Source organism: Propithecus coquereli, unplaced genomic scaffold (genome assembly GCF_000956105.1).
Source record: "Propithecus coquereli isolate 6110/MARCELLA unplaced genomic scaffold, Pcoq_1.0 Scaffold775, whole genome shotgun sequence".
Classification (NCBI taxonomy): domain Eukaryota; kingdom Metazoa; phylum Chordata; class Mammalia; order Primates; family Indriidae; genus Propithecus; species Propithecus coquereli.
Window position 1 is genome coordinate 808,489 of NW_012153896.1, and position 14,542 is coordinate 823,030.

At 53.6% G+C, this 14,542-nt stretch overlaps 2 protein-coding genes across 4 annotated transcripts; one reads left to right on the plus strand and one right to left on the minus strand.

Annotated features, from left to right (window-relative positions):
• Nucleotides 1–288: 288 nt before the first annotated feature.
• BEST1 (bestrophin 1) lies at nucleotides 289–11,379 on the plus strand. 3 transcript variants are annotated; one of them, XM_012662703.1, is made up of 11 exons: nucleotides 289–831; nucleotides 1,794–1,981; nucleotides 3,478–3,572; nucleotides 4,063–4,296; nucleotides 4,838–4,992; nucleotides 5,362–5,439; nucleotides 5,785–5,937; nucleotides 7,282–7,362; nucleotides 7,681–7,832; nucleotides 9,388–10,029; nucleotides 10,976–11,379. In XM_012662703.1, the coding sequence occupies exons 2-11, from the start codon at nucleotides 1,830–1,832 to the stop codon at nucleotides 10,992–10,994; spliced, it is 1,761 nt and encodes a 586-aa protein (XP_012518157.1). In that variant the 5' UTR covers nucleotides 289–831; nucleotides 1,794–1,829; the 3' UTR covers nucleotides 10,995–11,379. The 3 variants fall into 3 exon arrangements, with proteins under 3 accessions (XP_012518157.1, XP_012518156.1, XP_012518158.1); XM_012662702.1 differs by lacking the exon at nucleotides 1,794–1,981; XM_012662704.1 differs by lacking the exons at nucleotides 1,794–1,981; nucleotides 7,282–7,362 and having other exon boundaries at nucleotides 10,976–11,335.
• A 68-nt stretch (nucleotides 11,380–11,447) lies between these two features.
• On the minus strand, nucleotides 11,448–14,276 carry FTH1 (ferritin, heavy polypeptide 1). Its single transcript, XM_012662705.1, has 4 exons — nucleotides 13,893–14,276; nucleotides 12,296–12,442; nucleotides 11,871–11,996; nucleotides 11,448–11,773 (listed from the first exon to the last, which is right to left on the minus strand). The coding sequence occupies exons 1-4, from the start codon at nucleotides 14,004–14,006 to the stop codon at nucleotides 11,612–11,614; spliced, it is 549 nt and encodes a 182-aa protein (XP_012518159.1). The 5' UTR covers nucleotides 14,007–14,276; the 3' UTR covers nucleotides 11,448–11,611.
• Nucleotides 14,277–14,542: the final 266 nt, after the last annotated feature.

Below are 14,542 nucleotides of genomic sequence, written 5' to 3' on the forward strand. Positions count from 1 at the left end.
GTCACCCTCCATCGGGCTGGGCCCCCCCACACCAACCCCCTGCCCACCTTCTCCTTCCATAGCTCTGCAGCAACTTATTAATGGGTACTGCCAACCAATCACAGACCAGAAAAACCCATGATGTCACCAGCAGCCAATCAGAGCTCCTGACCAGCATATGCAGAATTCTGTCACTCTTACTGAGGTGATGAAATTCCAGAGCAAGACCATCCATTTCAGACAGGGGCACTGAGGCCAAGAGAGGAGCAGATACCCACCCAGGGTCACCACATACAGGTAGCAGAGCCAGGACCAGAAGCTGGGACTTTTGACTGTAGTCTGGTATTCTTGCCATAGCCCACAGGGCTATCAAAGACCCCAAGGCCTGGGCAGAGGCTTCCCCTTCCTGGGTAGCTCCTGGCACAGCTGTTGAAGCCCAGTTACAACCGCACCCCCCCCCCCCACACACACACCCAAATCTCCCTGCAAGACCTCAAGGGTCAGAACACTGGTGGAGAAGATCTCTCAACCTCTGGATTTTAGGGCCATGGTAGATGGGTGTTGCCCTAAATTCCAGCCTTGGTGTCAGCCCAACGCCCCCCAGGAAGGAATTAGAGGAGCCCTGGCCAGGCTGTGCTGGTCGTTGCTTATGAGCAGATTACGAGAAGGGACCAAGAGAAGGGCTCCCTTGTGGAGGCCCTGGCTTAGGGAGTCAAGTGACTGCTCAGCACACACGTGGGCAGTGCCAGCGTCTAAGTGTGGACAGGGCACTGGCCACAGAGTCCCAGAGAGTCCCACCAGCCTAGTGGCCAGACCTTCTGTGGGATCGTCAGACCAGCCTGGAACCCCACTGTGAGTAGGAGATGCCCCAGGCAGACTGGGCTGGGGCTTTGAGGGCCTTCAGGGGTGGATGACTGTCTTTGCATATGTGTGTGTGATGTGTACACACAGGCAGCACATGTCAGGTGTGCGGGCAGCCGTATGTCTGTGCAAAGGCCGTGAGGTAGAAATGAGCTAGGTGTGCACTGGGCACAGAGAGACAGCCAGTGTGGCTGCATCGGAACAAGTAGGGGAGGCATCACCCACTGCTTCAGCAACTTGTTATCGAGCACCTCCTATGAGGATGCAATAGGAGCTCCCATCCTGAGGCAGAAACAGGCAATGAAAAAGCAGCTATCCTGTGTAATTTCAAGTAGTGATAACTGCTATCTAGAAAAATTGAGCAAGGTAAGGGAGCAGAGAGTGCCAGGTAGGATGGTAGGAAATATCCCTTCCAAAGTGGGAAAGAGCTGTGCAGTTTTCTGAGGAAGACTGTCCCTCAGGCAGGAGCACCAGCAGGTAGAAAGGCCCTGGGGCCAACACGCAGTAGACATTTGGGCCCCTCCACCAGCCAGGCTCTGTTCTGGGGGTGGGAATACGGCGGTGGACCTGGCTGACCTGGTCCCTTACCTATTTCTCACCCCAGGGCAGGTGGGGAAGCCTGGGGAGCTAATGACCGAGATGGGCTCAGAGCACTACCTGGCTCAGAGGACCTGAGCTCAGTGGGTGGACATTGCTGTTGTTACTGCCTTTGTCACCATACAATATAAGGGCACATGCCAACACACAGACCTATTAGGGTCTGCCCTGCCCAGGATGTGGGCGGCCTCCGGGCTCACTGTCTTGGGTTCCCACCTCCCACACGCAGTCAAAGCTGGGAGGGCCTTGAAGACCCCCTCATCCACCTCCCAGTGTCCAGATGGGAGAACCAAGGCCCAGAGCAGGGAGGGGTCCTGAAAGGCCCCCGTTGGCATCCCCCTCTGTCTTCCCACCAGGACCCAAGCCCACCTGCTGCAGCCCAGTGCCTGGCCATGACCATCACCTACACAAGCCAAGTGGCCAATGCCCGCTTGGGCTGCTTCTCCCGCCTGCTGCTGTGCTGGCGGGGCAGCATCTACAAGCTGTTGTACGGCGAGTTTCTCATCTTCTTGCTCTGCTACTACACCATCCGCTTCATTTACAGGTACAGGTGGCAGGGCTGGGGCCGGGGGCCTGGGAGGGATGTGGCTGGGGATCGGAGCTCCTAGAGGGCCTCCCAGCCAGCCTGGGGGCTGATGCTGAGCTGAGGTCCTGACCGGGTGCGGGGGGGCTGGGGAGAGAAAAGAAGTCAGACTGGAAAGGCAGCTCCACCCAGGTGGGGAGGGCCTCAGCCACCTTTCCTCCAACCCAGGGAGGGCCCGGAGGACAGACCTTACCGGCCACTCAGCTGGCCTGCTTCACTTAGTCCCACACACACTCACAGGCCCACACAGTACAAATTTAAAACATATATTTTAATTAAAATGTTTATCTAAATAATAAAATGTAAAACCGATATAATCACAGAATATATGATAGCACTTTAAATCGAAAACCCACTAATGACTACAATGGATTGTAAAATATCAAATACATAAAACTTTTTTTTTTTTTTTTGAGACAGAGTCTCACTCTGTTGCCCAGGCTAGAGTGCCATGGCGTCAGCCTAGCTCACAGCACCCTCAAACTCCTGGGCTCAAGGGATCCTCCTGCCTCAGCCTCCCGGGTAGCTGGGACTACAGCCATGTGCCACCATGCCCGGCTAATTTTTTCTATATATTTTTAGTAGTCCAGCTAATTTCTTTCTACTTTTTTAGTAGAGACAGGGTCTCACTCTTGCTCAGGCTGGTCTTGAACTCCTGAGCTCAAACAATCCGTGTGCCTTGGCCTCCCAGGGTGCTAGGATTACAGGCGTGAGCCACCGCAGCAGGCCCATAAAACTCTTGAGTTCCTAATAATACTAATAACAAAGCACATTGGTCTTCTTTGGTTTTCACTGGGGCTCTTTTTAGAAAAAAATTAGACTTTATTTTTTAGAACAGTTTTAAGTTCACAGCAAGATTGAACAGAAGGTACAGAGAGTTCTCATGTGCCTCTTTGCTCCCCTCACACCCACAGGCCCCCCACTATCAGCACCCCCACACTGGCACATTTGTCACAGACCATGAACCCACACTGACACATCATTATCGCCCAAAGTCCACAGTTACACCAGGGTTCACTCTCCGCGCTCTGGGTTTGGATAAACGAACAGGGACATGTACCCATCCGCACAGCATCACAGAGTAGCTGCAGCGCCCTCAAAATCCTCTGTGCTCTGCCTGTGCATCCCTCTCTTTAAAGATCACTCTTTTGTTTCAACCTGCTTTTTAAACAACTGTCCCTTGGCTCCTTTCAAAGGGTCAGTGGTGCCAAAATCTGATTCCTTCAGCGGGACCTTCCCTCCTATGCCTCACCCAGGGGTGTGAGGATTCTCCCCAAAGAAGCCTCCTCTAGCCTGTCCAGTTCGGGGCTGCCGGAGGAGGGGCCCTGGGCCAGGCCAGTGGAAGGGACAGGGAAGACGTGGGACAACAAAGAGGTGGCCCCACTCCTACCCCGGGCGGGACCTGCCTACAGTCTCAGCCATCTCTTCACAGTGTCCACACATCTCCCCGTCCCCAGGCTGGCCCTCACAGAGGAACAGCAGCTGTTGTTTGAGAAGCTGACTCTGTATTGCGACAGCTACATCCAGCTCATCCCCATTTCCTTCGTGCTGGGTGAGCTCCCCTTTCGGGCTGTCCCGTGGCCGCCCAGACAGGCCCCGGGCGGACTACGGGAAGATGGGGCGGGAGGGGCGGGAGGAGCAAGGCCAGCGGCTTGTCGTGCCTCTCTAGTTGTGGCAGTGTGCAGAACGCAGCCAGAGACACCGAAGTTAGACATTAGGAAGGACGTCCTGCTGTCAGCACTCAAAACCCCATTGTCCGAGGGAAGCGCCGACATCAGGGTCCCTGGACCCCTGCGCAGGAGGGGAGGGGCTCTAGCGGATTTCCGGGGTCGGCAGGGAACTCCTGGGCGAGATAACCCCTGACGCTTTCGCCTCCAAGCGAGGCTCTGCCTGGCCCCCTCCACCCACTAACGCCTTCCGGGAAGGTCGGGGCTGGGTCGCTCGCATCAGAAGACGCAGAAACGGCGGCGTCGCCAGCGCTGGGCTCTGGCCGCGGCCCGGTCCCTCGCCCCTCCGCCCCACCCCCCGCGCCTCCTGCCCAGGCTTCTACGTGACGCTGGTCGTGACCCGCTGGTGGAACCAGTACGAGAACCTGCCGTGGCCCGACCGCCTCATGAGCCTGGTGTCGGGCTTCGTGGAGGGCAAGGACGAGCAAGGCCGGCTGCTGCGGCGCACGCTCATCCGCTACGCCAACCTGGGCAACGTGCTCATCCTGCGCAGCATCAGCACCGCGGTCTACAAGCGCTTTCCCAGCCACCAGCACCTGGTGCAAGCAGGTGGGCGGGGCCGGGTGGGCGGGGCCAGAGACTGACGGGTACGGCGGACGCGGAAGATGGGTGGAGCCTGAGTCCTTTGGACTCGAGGATTGGGGGGACCAGGAGCGGGGTGGGGCCAAAACCTGGGGGCCGAATTGGGCGGGGTGGAGTCAGGAGCTTACCCTGGAAGGATAGGCGTTGGAGGCAGGGCTAAGGATCCTTGAGGGACAGGGAAAGGGTGGCGGCTTGGGAACTGGTGGGGTACTAGGCTCTACCTCCCTCTGCCCTTGTCCCTGCTGATCTCCAGTTTTTAGTCTGGAGGTCTGTGACGTCGTTCTCTGGCCTCCCCCTCGGCCTTGCCCGACCTGATCCTGGTTAATAAGATAGTCCCCTCCCACGTTCTCAGCCCACACCCATAGTGGGTGCTCAGTAATTTTTTGTTGAAAGACGGTAAAGGAGTGCCAAGGTCCCTGTGGGCTCAGCGGGGCCCAGTCTGGTCACCCGGTGCCAGCACCTGTTCTGCAGGTTCTCCCACCCACTGATTCTTCGTTCTACTCTGCAGGCTTTATGACCCCCGCGGAACACAAGCAGTTCGAAAAATGGAGCTTACCACACAACATGTTCTGGGTGCCCTGGGTGTGGTTTGCCAACCTGGCAATGAAGGCCTGGCTTGGAGGCCGAATCCGGGACCCTGTTCTGCTCCAGAGCCTGCTGAACGTGAGCCCGCTGCACAGATGGGGATGCCACGGAGTGGGAAGGGTGTGGCCCAGATGAAACAAGGTTTCCTACCAAGAAAAGGCTTGAGCCCCTGAGGGTCTTCCCAGAGTCTGTGGTGGGGTTGTAGCATCTTTTCCAACAGGATTCCACAGCTCAAGGTGGTTCCTCCTCAAATGCCCTTCCTATCTCCTCTCTAAGTGAGCCTGTGAGATCTTGGTTCCTTTTTGCTGGATGAGGAGGTTAAGGCATAGAGAGGTTTAGTGAGCTGCCCATGACCACACAACCAGGGCTGGACCACGAGCACCGGACCCTGGTACCTGGAGAACAGCTGGGGTACTCAGGACTCCATCCCTCCCTCCTGCCCCCCAGGAAATGAACACCCTGCGTACTCAGTGTGGACATCTGTATGCCTACGACTGGATCAGTGTCCCATTGGTGTACACACAGGTGAGGACTAGGCTGGTGAGGCTGCCCCTTTGGGAAACTGAGGCTAGAAGGACCTAGGAAGTAGCCTGTGATGAGAAGGGTTCACCTAGAGGCTGAATAAAAAGCCCACCCTGGGAGTTGGGTCTGGACTTTGAAGTGCCAAGTTCTAAGAGTCCAGGCTCCTGCCTGGTCCAGCCCAATGGAGACAATGTGATTATCCCCATTTTAAAGAGGAGTTAATGGAGACCCAAGGTCACATGAGTATGAAAGTCAGAACGAGGCATCGGACTCACGGCCTCGGGAGCTTCCTGACTTCAGGGTCCCTACCAGCCCTTTTCTGCCGCCTCCTCATCTCTCTCCTCTCAGGTGGTGACCGTGGCAGTGTACAGCTTCTTCCTGGCTTGCCTCATTGGGCGGCAGTTTCTGAACCCGGCCAGGTCCTACCCAGGCCACGAGCTGGACCTGGTCGTGCCCCTCTTCACATTCCTGCAGTTCTTCTTCTATGTCGGCTGGCTGAAGGTGAGCCTCTGTGCACCTGGACAGGCTGGAGGCATGGCCAGAGGGGTCCTGGCCAGCAGCGGCCCGGGATAAGGATGGACAACCAGGAAAGGAGGGTCTCAAATATGGAAAGCAGGATGTTGGGCCCCAAACACAGTGCGCTGGTCTGCATGTTCCCCATGTTGTTACATATGTGGAAACTGAGGCCCCAAGAGGGGAGGAACCTGCTTGAGGCCTGTGTCTGATTCCAGTGCTTCACCCCAGGCCCAGAACTCAGCAGCAAGAAAGACAGGGAAAGCTCAGTCAGTCTAACCATTTGGTGGCCCCTGAAGAGAATGTTCTTCAAATGCTTCCAGAGCAAGGGGAATTCATGGAATCTGAGTGGCAGTGGCAGGCTCTGCTGGTGAGGCCACATCTCACCTCTGCTTGGTAAAACAAAGCCCTGAGGTTGACTAACCCCTGCCCTTTAGAAGGCAGATTGGAACCACCTATCCTTACTCAAGATGCCTGTGGGGGCAGGGGGGTGTTTCATCCCCACCCCAGGTGACTCATCCAAGTATTCCTTCCCACCTCTGCCAGTGCTCCTCCCAATAAGAGAAAACACAGTTTTCTCTCCACCTCTTTATCTTTCCTTCCTTCTCTTTCCCACCTACTTCTCCCTCTCTTCTTTCTTCCTTTATTTTTTGGTAGTTGTGGTGTGGGCCTCCCTCTCTCCCCCTCCTGTCCGTGTGTATCACACACACACACACACACACACACACACACACACACACACACGTGTGCACTTGTGATTGCCTCTATATCCTCTCCCCTCCCACCAGTTGTCTTTGGTTTCTACAGATCAAAACAGATCACACCACTTTCATGCTTGAAATTCTCCAAGGTGCCCCAATTGCTTGCAAGATGTCCCCTGGACCCTTAAGGCAGCTCATCACCTCTGTGGGGCTTTGCTGGGGTATATCAGAGATTAGTATCCAGGAATCTGCCCATTTGGACCACCCTTTAATTCAGCATAGCCTCAGTATATATCTCTGTTGCATTAGACAATAATGAATAAATAAATGTTTGAAAACATGAATGAATAAAATAATGCAATTCCAGGTAAGATACGTGCGGTGAGAGAAAGGTGGTGACTTCAGCTGACTGACACACTCAGGGACAGCTGTGGGTGTTCAGAGAGGGATGGGCTCAGGAGAGTCAGAGGGGCTGAGTGTCCAGAAGGGAAGGGGTTGTAGCTTTGAAGACAGTGGTCAGGCAGGAGGGGCGCCGTGGGGCGAGGAAATGGTAGGAGCTAAGGCGTAAGAGTGGGACGCAGGGCCTCAAGGCGTTCTACCTGAGGGCTCCAGAGCCTCACCTGTCTCCAAGGTGGCAGAGCAGCTCATCAACCCCTTTGGAGAGGATGATGATGATTTTGAGACCAACTGGATTGTCGACAGGAACTTACAGGTATGGGGAGAGTGGGAGAGGCCATACCATGGACCCTCCCCAAACTGGACCCCCAGGAAGGGGACCCCACAGTTCTACAGGGAGGCCTCACAGTCAATTGTCATCCCCTTCCACCCCACGGCCCCCTGCAGCCAACCATTCACTCACAGGATTCTCACCTCAACTTTTGGGACTGCAGGTTGACATCAGTCTATTTCACAGGTAGGGAAACTGAGGTCCAGAGAGAGGGAAGTGACTTCTCCAAGCCATCAGGCCAGTTCATGGCCCTGCCTGGAATGATGTTTCTGTTGGGCTTCTCCCTCTGTCCCTGGTGACCAGGTGTCCCTGTTGGCTGTGGATGAGATGCACCGGGACCTGCCTCGGATAGAGCGGGACATGTATTGGAATGAGCCAGAACCACAGCCCCCCTACACAGCTGCTTCCGCCCATTTCCGCCGATCCTCCTTTATGGGTTCCACTTTCAACATCAGGTGGGCAGTGCCAGGGAACCAGGTGGGAAGCCCCTCAAGTGCACGTGCCTGCCTAAGAACTTATTACTAGAACAGAGCTAGTTACTAAGGTCACATAGCTAGCAAACAGCACATCTGAGCCAGGTATGTCTGGTTCCACCTCTGCACTCTTATTTGTGGTGCTCAAGCTAGAAGTGCTCTTGGGTACCTCCAGTCTAAGTTCTTCCTTGTCCAGAAACCGAGGCCCAGAGAGAAAAAGGGACTTACTCAAAGAATAGCCAGTGATCAGTGATACAGTGGGACGTTAGGGCCTGGATCCTGTTATCCAGAGCTATTAGCATCCAGAACTATGTTTTCTAATAAGCTAAGGTGTTTGCATGGGGAGTGGAAGGGCGGTTCCCTGGGATGGGGGAGGGGCAGCAAGCACGTCCCAGCAAGAGGCCAGGCTAACACAGGTACCCCCTGAGTAGACTTTGTCCCACAGAGTAAAGGCCTCGGGCTCCGCACAGCAAGCAGACCTTCCTCCACATGCTCCCACTTCCCTGATTCAGTCAGCATCCCTCTTGAGCCGTATGTAGTGTGCTGGAGGGCAGTCCCAGACGGTCCTCTCTCCCCAGGATGACGGAGTTGAGAGGGCTTTGAAGAGTGTTTGGCACACATCAGGGTCCATACTCAAGGTTTCCTTCCACAGTATCCAGTGGTGTTCTCTCCTTGCTCTTTTAAGAACCAAATATCCTAATAAACTGAACTAGAGTCCATGGGTTAGTGTGAAGGGTTGGGAATGTGACATGAAGGCTGGGGGCTCGGCTTGCTTAGGTCAGAAACATTTCTGGAGGATGTCTTTGAGCCCTGCGTGGTCTGTACCCCAGCAGCTGAAGGTCAGGGTGGGAGAAAGTGGATAACAGAATAATAAAGCATAGACTTTGCCTCCAAGGAATGCACAATTTAGTGAGGGAGCTCAAACCCAAGCCCCAAACTCTGGGTACAAGAGGTACAAAGTACTAGATGCCTAGGAAAAGGGTATAAGAGAAGTCACCTTTGGCTGGGCCTAGAGCTGGGCCTTGGAGCACGGGGAGAATTCAGACTCGGGCAAGGGCAGGCCATACTCTCTCTTGCAGAGTAAAGGTCTTGGGCTCCCAGAAAGCCTGCTGCCAGGAAGCCAAACTTCTCGTTTTGCGGATGTTGCTCCCCTGTTGGAACCACAAATCCCTGGCCTTGCCCAGTCACTCCTGGGCCTGATCTGAACCACCCATACCTGGGGACCACTGGTTCTGACTGCCTGGAGTGAGGGATTTTAAAGGGAAGAACCGAGTGATGAAGAGGAGGCCCTTCAATGCCAGGCAGGGGGTATGTTAACTGTGGGCAAGACAGAGTCACAGGACAGAGCGAGGTGAGCTGGGCCTTGAGGGCTCAGTTGAGAGGTACAGGATGGATCAGGAGAGAGGTGAGAGTTGGGGCACTGTGAGGAAGGCTGTGTGGGCTTGGCCTTGGGAGGGAGGGGACAGGGTAAGAGAGAAGCATGGTCAGGCTGTGATCCTTCGTCCACTTGCTCAGCCCTGTGTCTCCTTCTTTCCAGCCTACCCAAAGAAGATATGGAGTTCCAGCCGAATCAGGAGGAGGACGAGGATGACGCTCAGCCTGGCATTATTGGCCGCTTCCTAGGGCTGCAGTCCCATGACCACCATCCTCCCAGGACAAACTCAAAGACCAAACTGCTATGGCCCAAGAAGGAGTCCTTTCTCCATGAGGGCCAGTCCAAGAACCCCAAGGGGGCCAAACAGAACCTTAGGGGCCAGGAAGACATCAAGGCCTGGAAGCTTAAGGCGGTGGACGCCTTCAAGTCCGCTCCACTGTATCAGAGGCCAGGCTACTACAGTGCCCCCCAGACACCCCTCAGCCCCACACCCATGGTCTTCCCCCCTGAACAATCAGCACCCCCAGGGCTTCACAGTGTTGCAGGCGTAGACACCAAAGATAAAAGCCTGAAGCCTGAGACTTCTGGGGCCAAGAACAGTTTTGAATTGCTCCCAGAGGGTGGCGGGGCCTTGGTGGAAGAACCAGAAGCATCTCATGTGAGGAGGAAAACTGTGGAGTTTAACCTGACGGATATGCCGGAGATCCCTGAACATCTCAAAGAACCACATTTGGACCAGTCAGCAACCAACATACACACCATACTCAAAGATCATGCAGATCCTTATTGGGCCTTGGAAAACAGGTCTGTCCTCCACCCAGGCCAGGGTCACTGCACTGCCCTGTGTGCGTGAGCCCTCTCCCTCCCCAGCCCAGCCTGCCTTGCTGAGCCTACCCTTCCTCCAGTGTCCTATGGTTCCATCACTGCCACAGCATGCTGGACCTATGCCCAGCACTGGCCCGGGTTATATACCTGGCCACCTCAGTAGGGACCTTAGGAAGTTTTGGGGACTTTTGCTCACTTCACCCAAGAGCTTGACATCACCAGAAAGACTGCCTGGGGACTCAGGTAAAGGATGAGGTTGCACTGACAAGAATGATGCTGGAGGAAGAACTGCCCCAGGGTAGGCAGGCCAAGCTTAGGTGAGCAGATATTAGCACTGGGCCCAGCTTACTTTGAGCAGGGGTAGCTGACATAAAACCACAGGGCAGAACTGGAAGTTCTAGGCTGTAGCCCAAGAACTCACTGCCCAGAATCAGCTGGCAGATGACAAATGAGCATTTCCCCATACGGTCTACGGTGGTACCCAAGTACTGCCACAGCCCCAGGAACTGGCAGATGGGGGCAGATATTTAATTTTGTGCGTCCTTGGGGTCAGCCCAAAGCTGCCATAAAACCAAGAGATGTTTCCCTTTACTCCAGATTTCTTGGACATTTTCACCCAATTAGGAACACCCTACCCCACTTCAAATCATAATGCGGGGAGGAAGTGTAACTTCCCATTTCTAGTTTTCAAGCAGTTACTTTTGTGGTCAGAATACACAGCTATCGTGATTGAAAACTTGAAGGGGCAACGATTTCAGTCTTGCTTCCCCAGTTAGACGGGAACTTTACAAATCACCTATGGCTTGTTTAGGAAAGGATGTTATTTAAGATCCATGTCAACCTTTGCCCTCCTACTGCAAAATTTAGTATTGAAATGAAGGTACCTTCCATACTCATGCTGTGAACTTTCTCACATTTTCAATAGGGATGAAGCACATTCCTAACCTGTTTCCTAAGGGGGACGCTTCACCGGCCTGGTCCTCACCTGCATGTACACCAGCAGGACACTGATCCGGTCACAGCCATATAGCTGTCCACACTGAAGAATACGTTCCTACGACAGCCTGAATTGAATGGTTAGCTTAATGGTTAACAAAAATCAGTAGTCCAGGACTACTTCAACCTTTAAATGCCTTTTATACATAAAAACTGTGAAAGCTAGAATGAACTACTGGAAACATACAATTCAGAATCAGGAGAGGAGTCCTTAGTCCTGTCCGAATACAAGACAGCCACACCTTAGAATCTTTTTCAAACTAGAATAGTTTAATAAATACAAATAGTCTCCTAAGTGGTTCATTTTGATTAGTGTGATTGAAACCTAACTGTGGCACTAAGAAATCCAGAAGAGGGCCTAGACAGATTTCTGGCCCATCCCAAGATCTCAAAGACAACAGCTGGGTACCAAATTTCTTTATTTGAAGGAATGGTACAAATGAAAGAACTTAAGTGGATGTTTTGGTACAACTTATAGAAAAGGTAAAGGAAACCCCAACATGCATGTACTGCCTGGGTGACCACAGAAGTCACCCCGTGGCTATGGGGAAGCTAAGCCTAAGGCTTAGCTCTCATCACTGTCTCCCAGGGTGTGCTTGTCAAAGAGATACTCCGCCATGCCAGATTCGGGGGCTCCCATCTTGCGCAGGTTGGTTACATGGTCACCCAATTCTTTGATGGATTTCACCTGCTCATTCAGGTAATGTGTTTCAATGAAGTCACACAACTAGAAAACAGAATGGAGACAAAATTTAGTGGTCAGATTTACCAACCACTAAGGCAAATGTTTCCCTCCATTTATTCCCTGGGTTCCCAATACTCACGTGGGGGTCATTTTTGTCAGTGGCCAGTTTGTGCAGTTCCAGTAGTGACTGATTCACATTTTTTTCCAAGTGTAACGCGCACTCCATCGCATACAGCCCACTCTCCCAATCATCGTGGTCTGGTTTCTAGGTCAATGAATCTCTACCAATTAACCCACAAGTCAACAAGCATGTAACATCTAACCACCATACTTTGGCAAAAGGGACTTCCAAGTTTCCTCTCACAACAGCTTCCTATTCAACATCTTTGCCCATTCCTGTTTGCCTACTTTAGTTTAGATGGTAGGGCTAAAAAGGCACAAAAAGGGTGAAAGTCCAGCATATCACCGTTTTCTAAGTAAGGGCAACTTCTAATTTCTAAATGATTTCTGATGTGAGTACTGCTTGATTGATGAAGTATGACATCCCTAGGATCTTTTGTTCACCTGGATGTCCTGAAGGAAGATTCGGCCACCTCGTTGGTTCTGCAGCTTCATCAGTTTCTCAGCATGTTCCCTCTCCTCACGAGACTGGTGAAGAAAGTATTTGGCAAAATTCTTCAAAGCCACATCATCGCGGTCAAAGTAATAAGACTGAAAGTGAAACGTGAACATGTTATGTTAGGGATTCCCAAAGGAAGGTAGCTGTGCCAGACTACAAGGAGTAGAAGTGGCCTGCTAGCCTAGCCTTCCTTTTCAGAGCACAGCATGTGGGGGTCAGTGCCTAAGGAGACTGGGGCAGATATGTTCCCAGACTGAATCCAACAGTAATGTTTCTATTTTGAAATAGAAAATTGAAACTTGACCTTGAACGTTTAATTCAAGGAACCTTTAGAATATCATGGGAATTCATAGTGTCTTGAGGATCTGTATTAGTACAGAGAAAATTTCTCATGGCCAGCGCCAAATGTGAAGAGAGTGTACTGGAGTATAACCCTGCAATGAGTCCCTCCTGCCTCTCTCCTGGATTAACCATGTTAAAGCACGGTTAAAACAAAGCGCTCATGAGCTTTACAGTAGCTGTACAGCAGACTGCTGGATTTATTTATAAAATTAACACCCCATGCAAAGTGACAATTGTGGGCAATATGTTGATGTCAACACTATCAGTAGAAAGCAAAAATTTGACTTTCAGCTTTGGCTGTTTACTGTATTTGAGTGTTCCTGAAAGGCAATGACAGTCATAGAAATCAAGGCCTGTTTTCAAATTCATTTGGAACATGTCTATCTTGGATAATTTGCACTATCAAAAAGCAATTCTAAGGAAGACTCTCCCCATACCACGTAAGACTAGGATTTCGGAAAACTGATTCCACAGATTACTGCATGGAAAAATCCCTTGTCCAGTAACTTGCCCAAGACTAAGAGTTTGATTAGTGAGCTACAATTCTTAAAGAGTTAGGAAAAAAGATAAAGAATTAAGTTCTGAGGCACAAGGCCGTGTGACACTTCTGTGACTGCACAGGGGAGATTTCTAGAGATACGCTTCAATACAAGTGGAACTTAGAGATAAGTAGAACCGAGATGTGAAAGGGGTCAGCCCACGAGATAAGCCACCTCGCACCAGCCCCCAAGGTTGGTAGCCGACACCATTATCCAGCAGGCCCGCCATCCGTGGGAGGATGGGAGGGAGCTAGATACCCAAGAAAACGGAGGGCCTCGGGGCCAAATAATCGGAGGCAGAAGGAGGGACGGGAGTGCAAAAATCCACCTTCCCAACCACAGGATCGACTGCACAGGCTGCAAGCCTGGCAACCCCGGGATTTCAGGGAACCGGGATCTCCTTAAATACAGGAGTGTGCAGAAGCGGCGCCTGCCTACAAGAGAGCTTTCCTAGAGACAGCCGAAAAGCGCCAACTGCCCAGACTTTCTGCGCCAGAGAAGTCCTGGGAGACCTCGAGCAGCCTCCATTTTCCAGAAGAGCTCAGAGAGGGGGCGGGGAGAGCCCGCCGGTAGCCACACCCCCGCCCCGCCTGCCCGCCGAGGGAGGCCGCGCTCGGCCCCCTCCCGGCCTCCGCCCCGCCGCGGGCCCGCCCGCGCTCACCATGGACAGATAAACGTAGGAGGCGTAGAGCTCTAGGTTGATCTGGCGGTTGATGGCGGCCTCAGAGTCCTGGTGGTAGTTCTGGCGCACCTGCGAGGAGGACGCGGTCGTCATGGCGGCGGCTGAGGATAGGCGGCGGCGGGGGCCTTGGGGAGGTCCGAAGGCGCGGTGAGGAGGTGGCGTAGGGCTGGCTCTGAGCGGCCGGCCGGGGTGGGCGGGGGGTCGAGCGCCGGGTTCCGTCCAAGCACTGTTGAAGCAGGAAACCGCGACAACTCTCGGCGAAGAACGTCTGGCGCAGCTGGCTGCGCGCTCGCCTCTTATAGCGGCGGCGGCGTCAGGACCCCCGGCCAATCAGCGTCGCCCGCCCGCCGCCGCGCCCGCTCCTTCCGGTGGGCGCGCGGGCCCCGCCCCCTGAGACGGCGGGGACGGGGGGTGGGGGCGCCGCCGGGGGCCAGAGGCTTCTGGGGGTGTTTAGAAGAACCTTGAGTCCCCAAGGGGTAAGGGTGGCCCAGGGGTGTGGTGTGGGCGTCTCTATGTTACTAGGACCCACTTAGTGGGCTTGGAGGGAAGATGTGAGGAGGCGGGAGAAGCCCACCTCGGAGCCCCGACTCCAGCGGCGTCCTGGGCCTTGGAACCGACGGGGCGGGGGT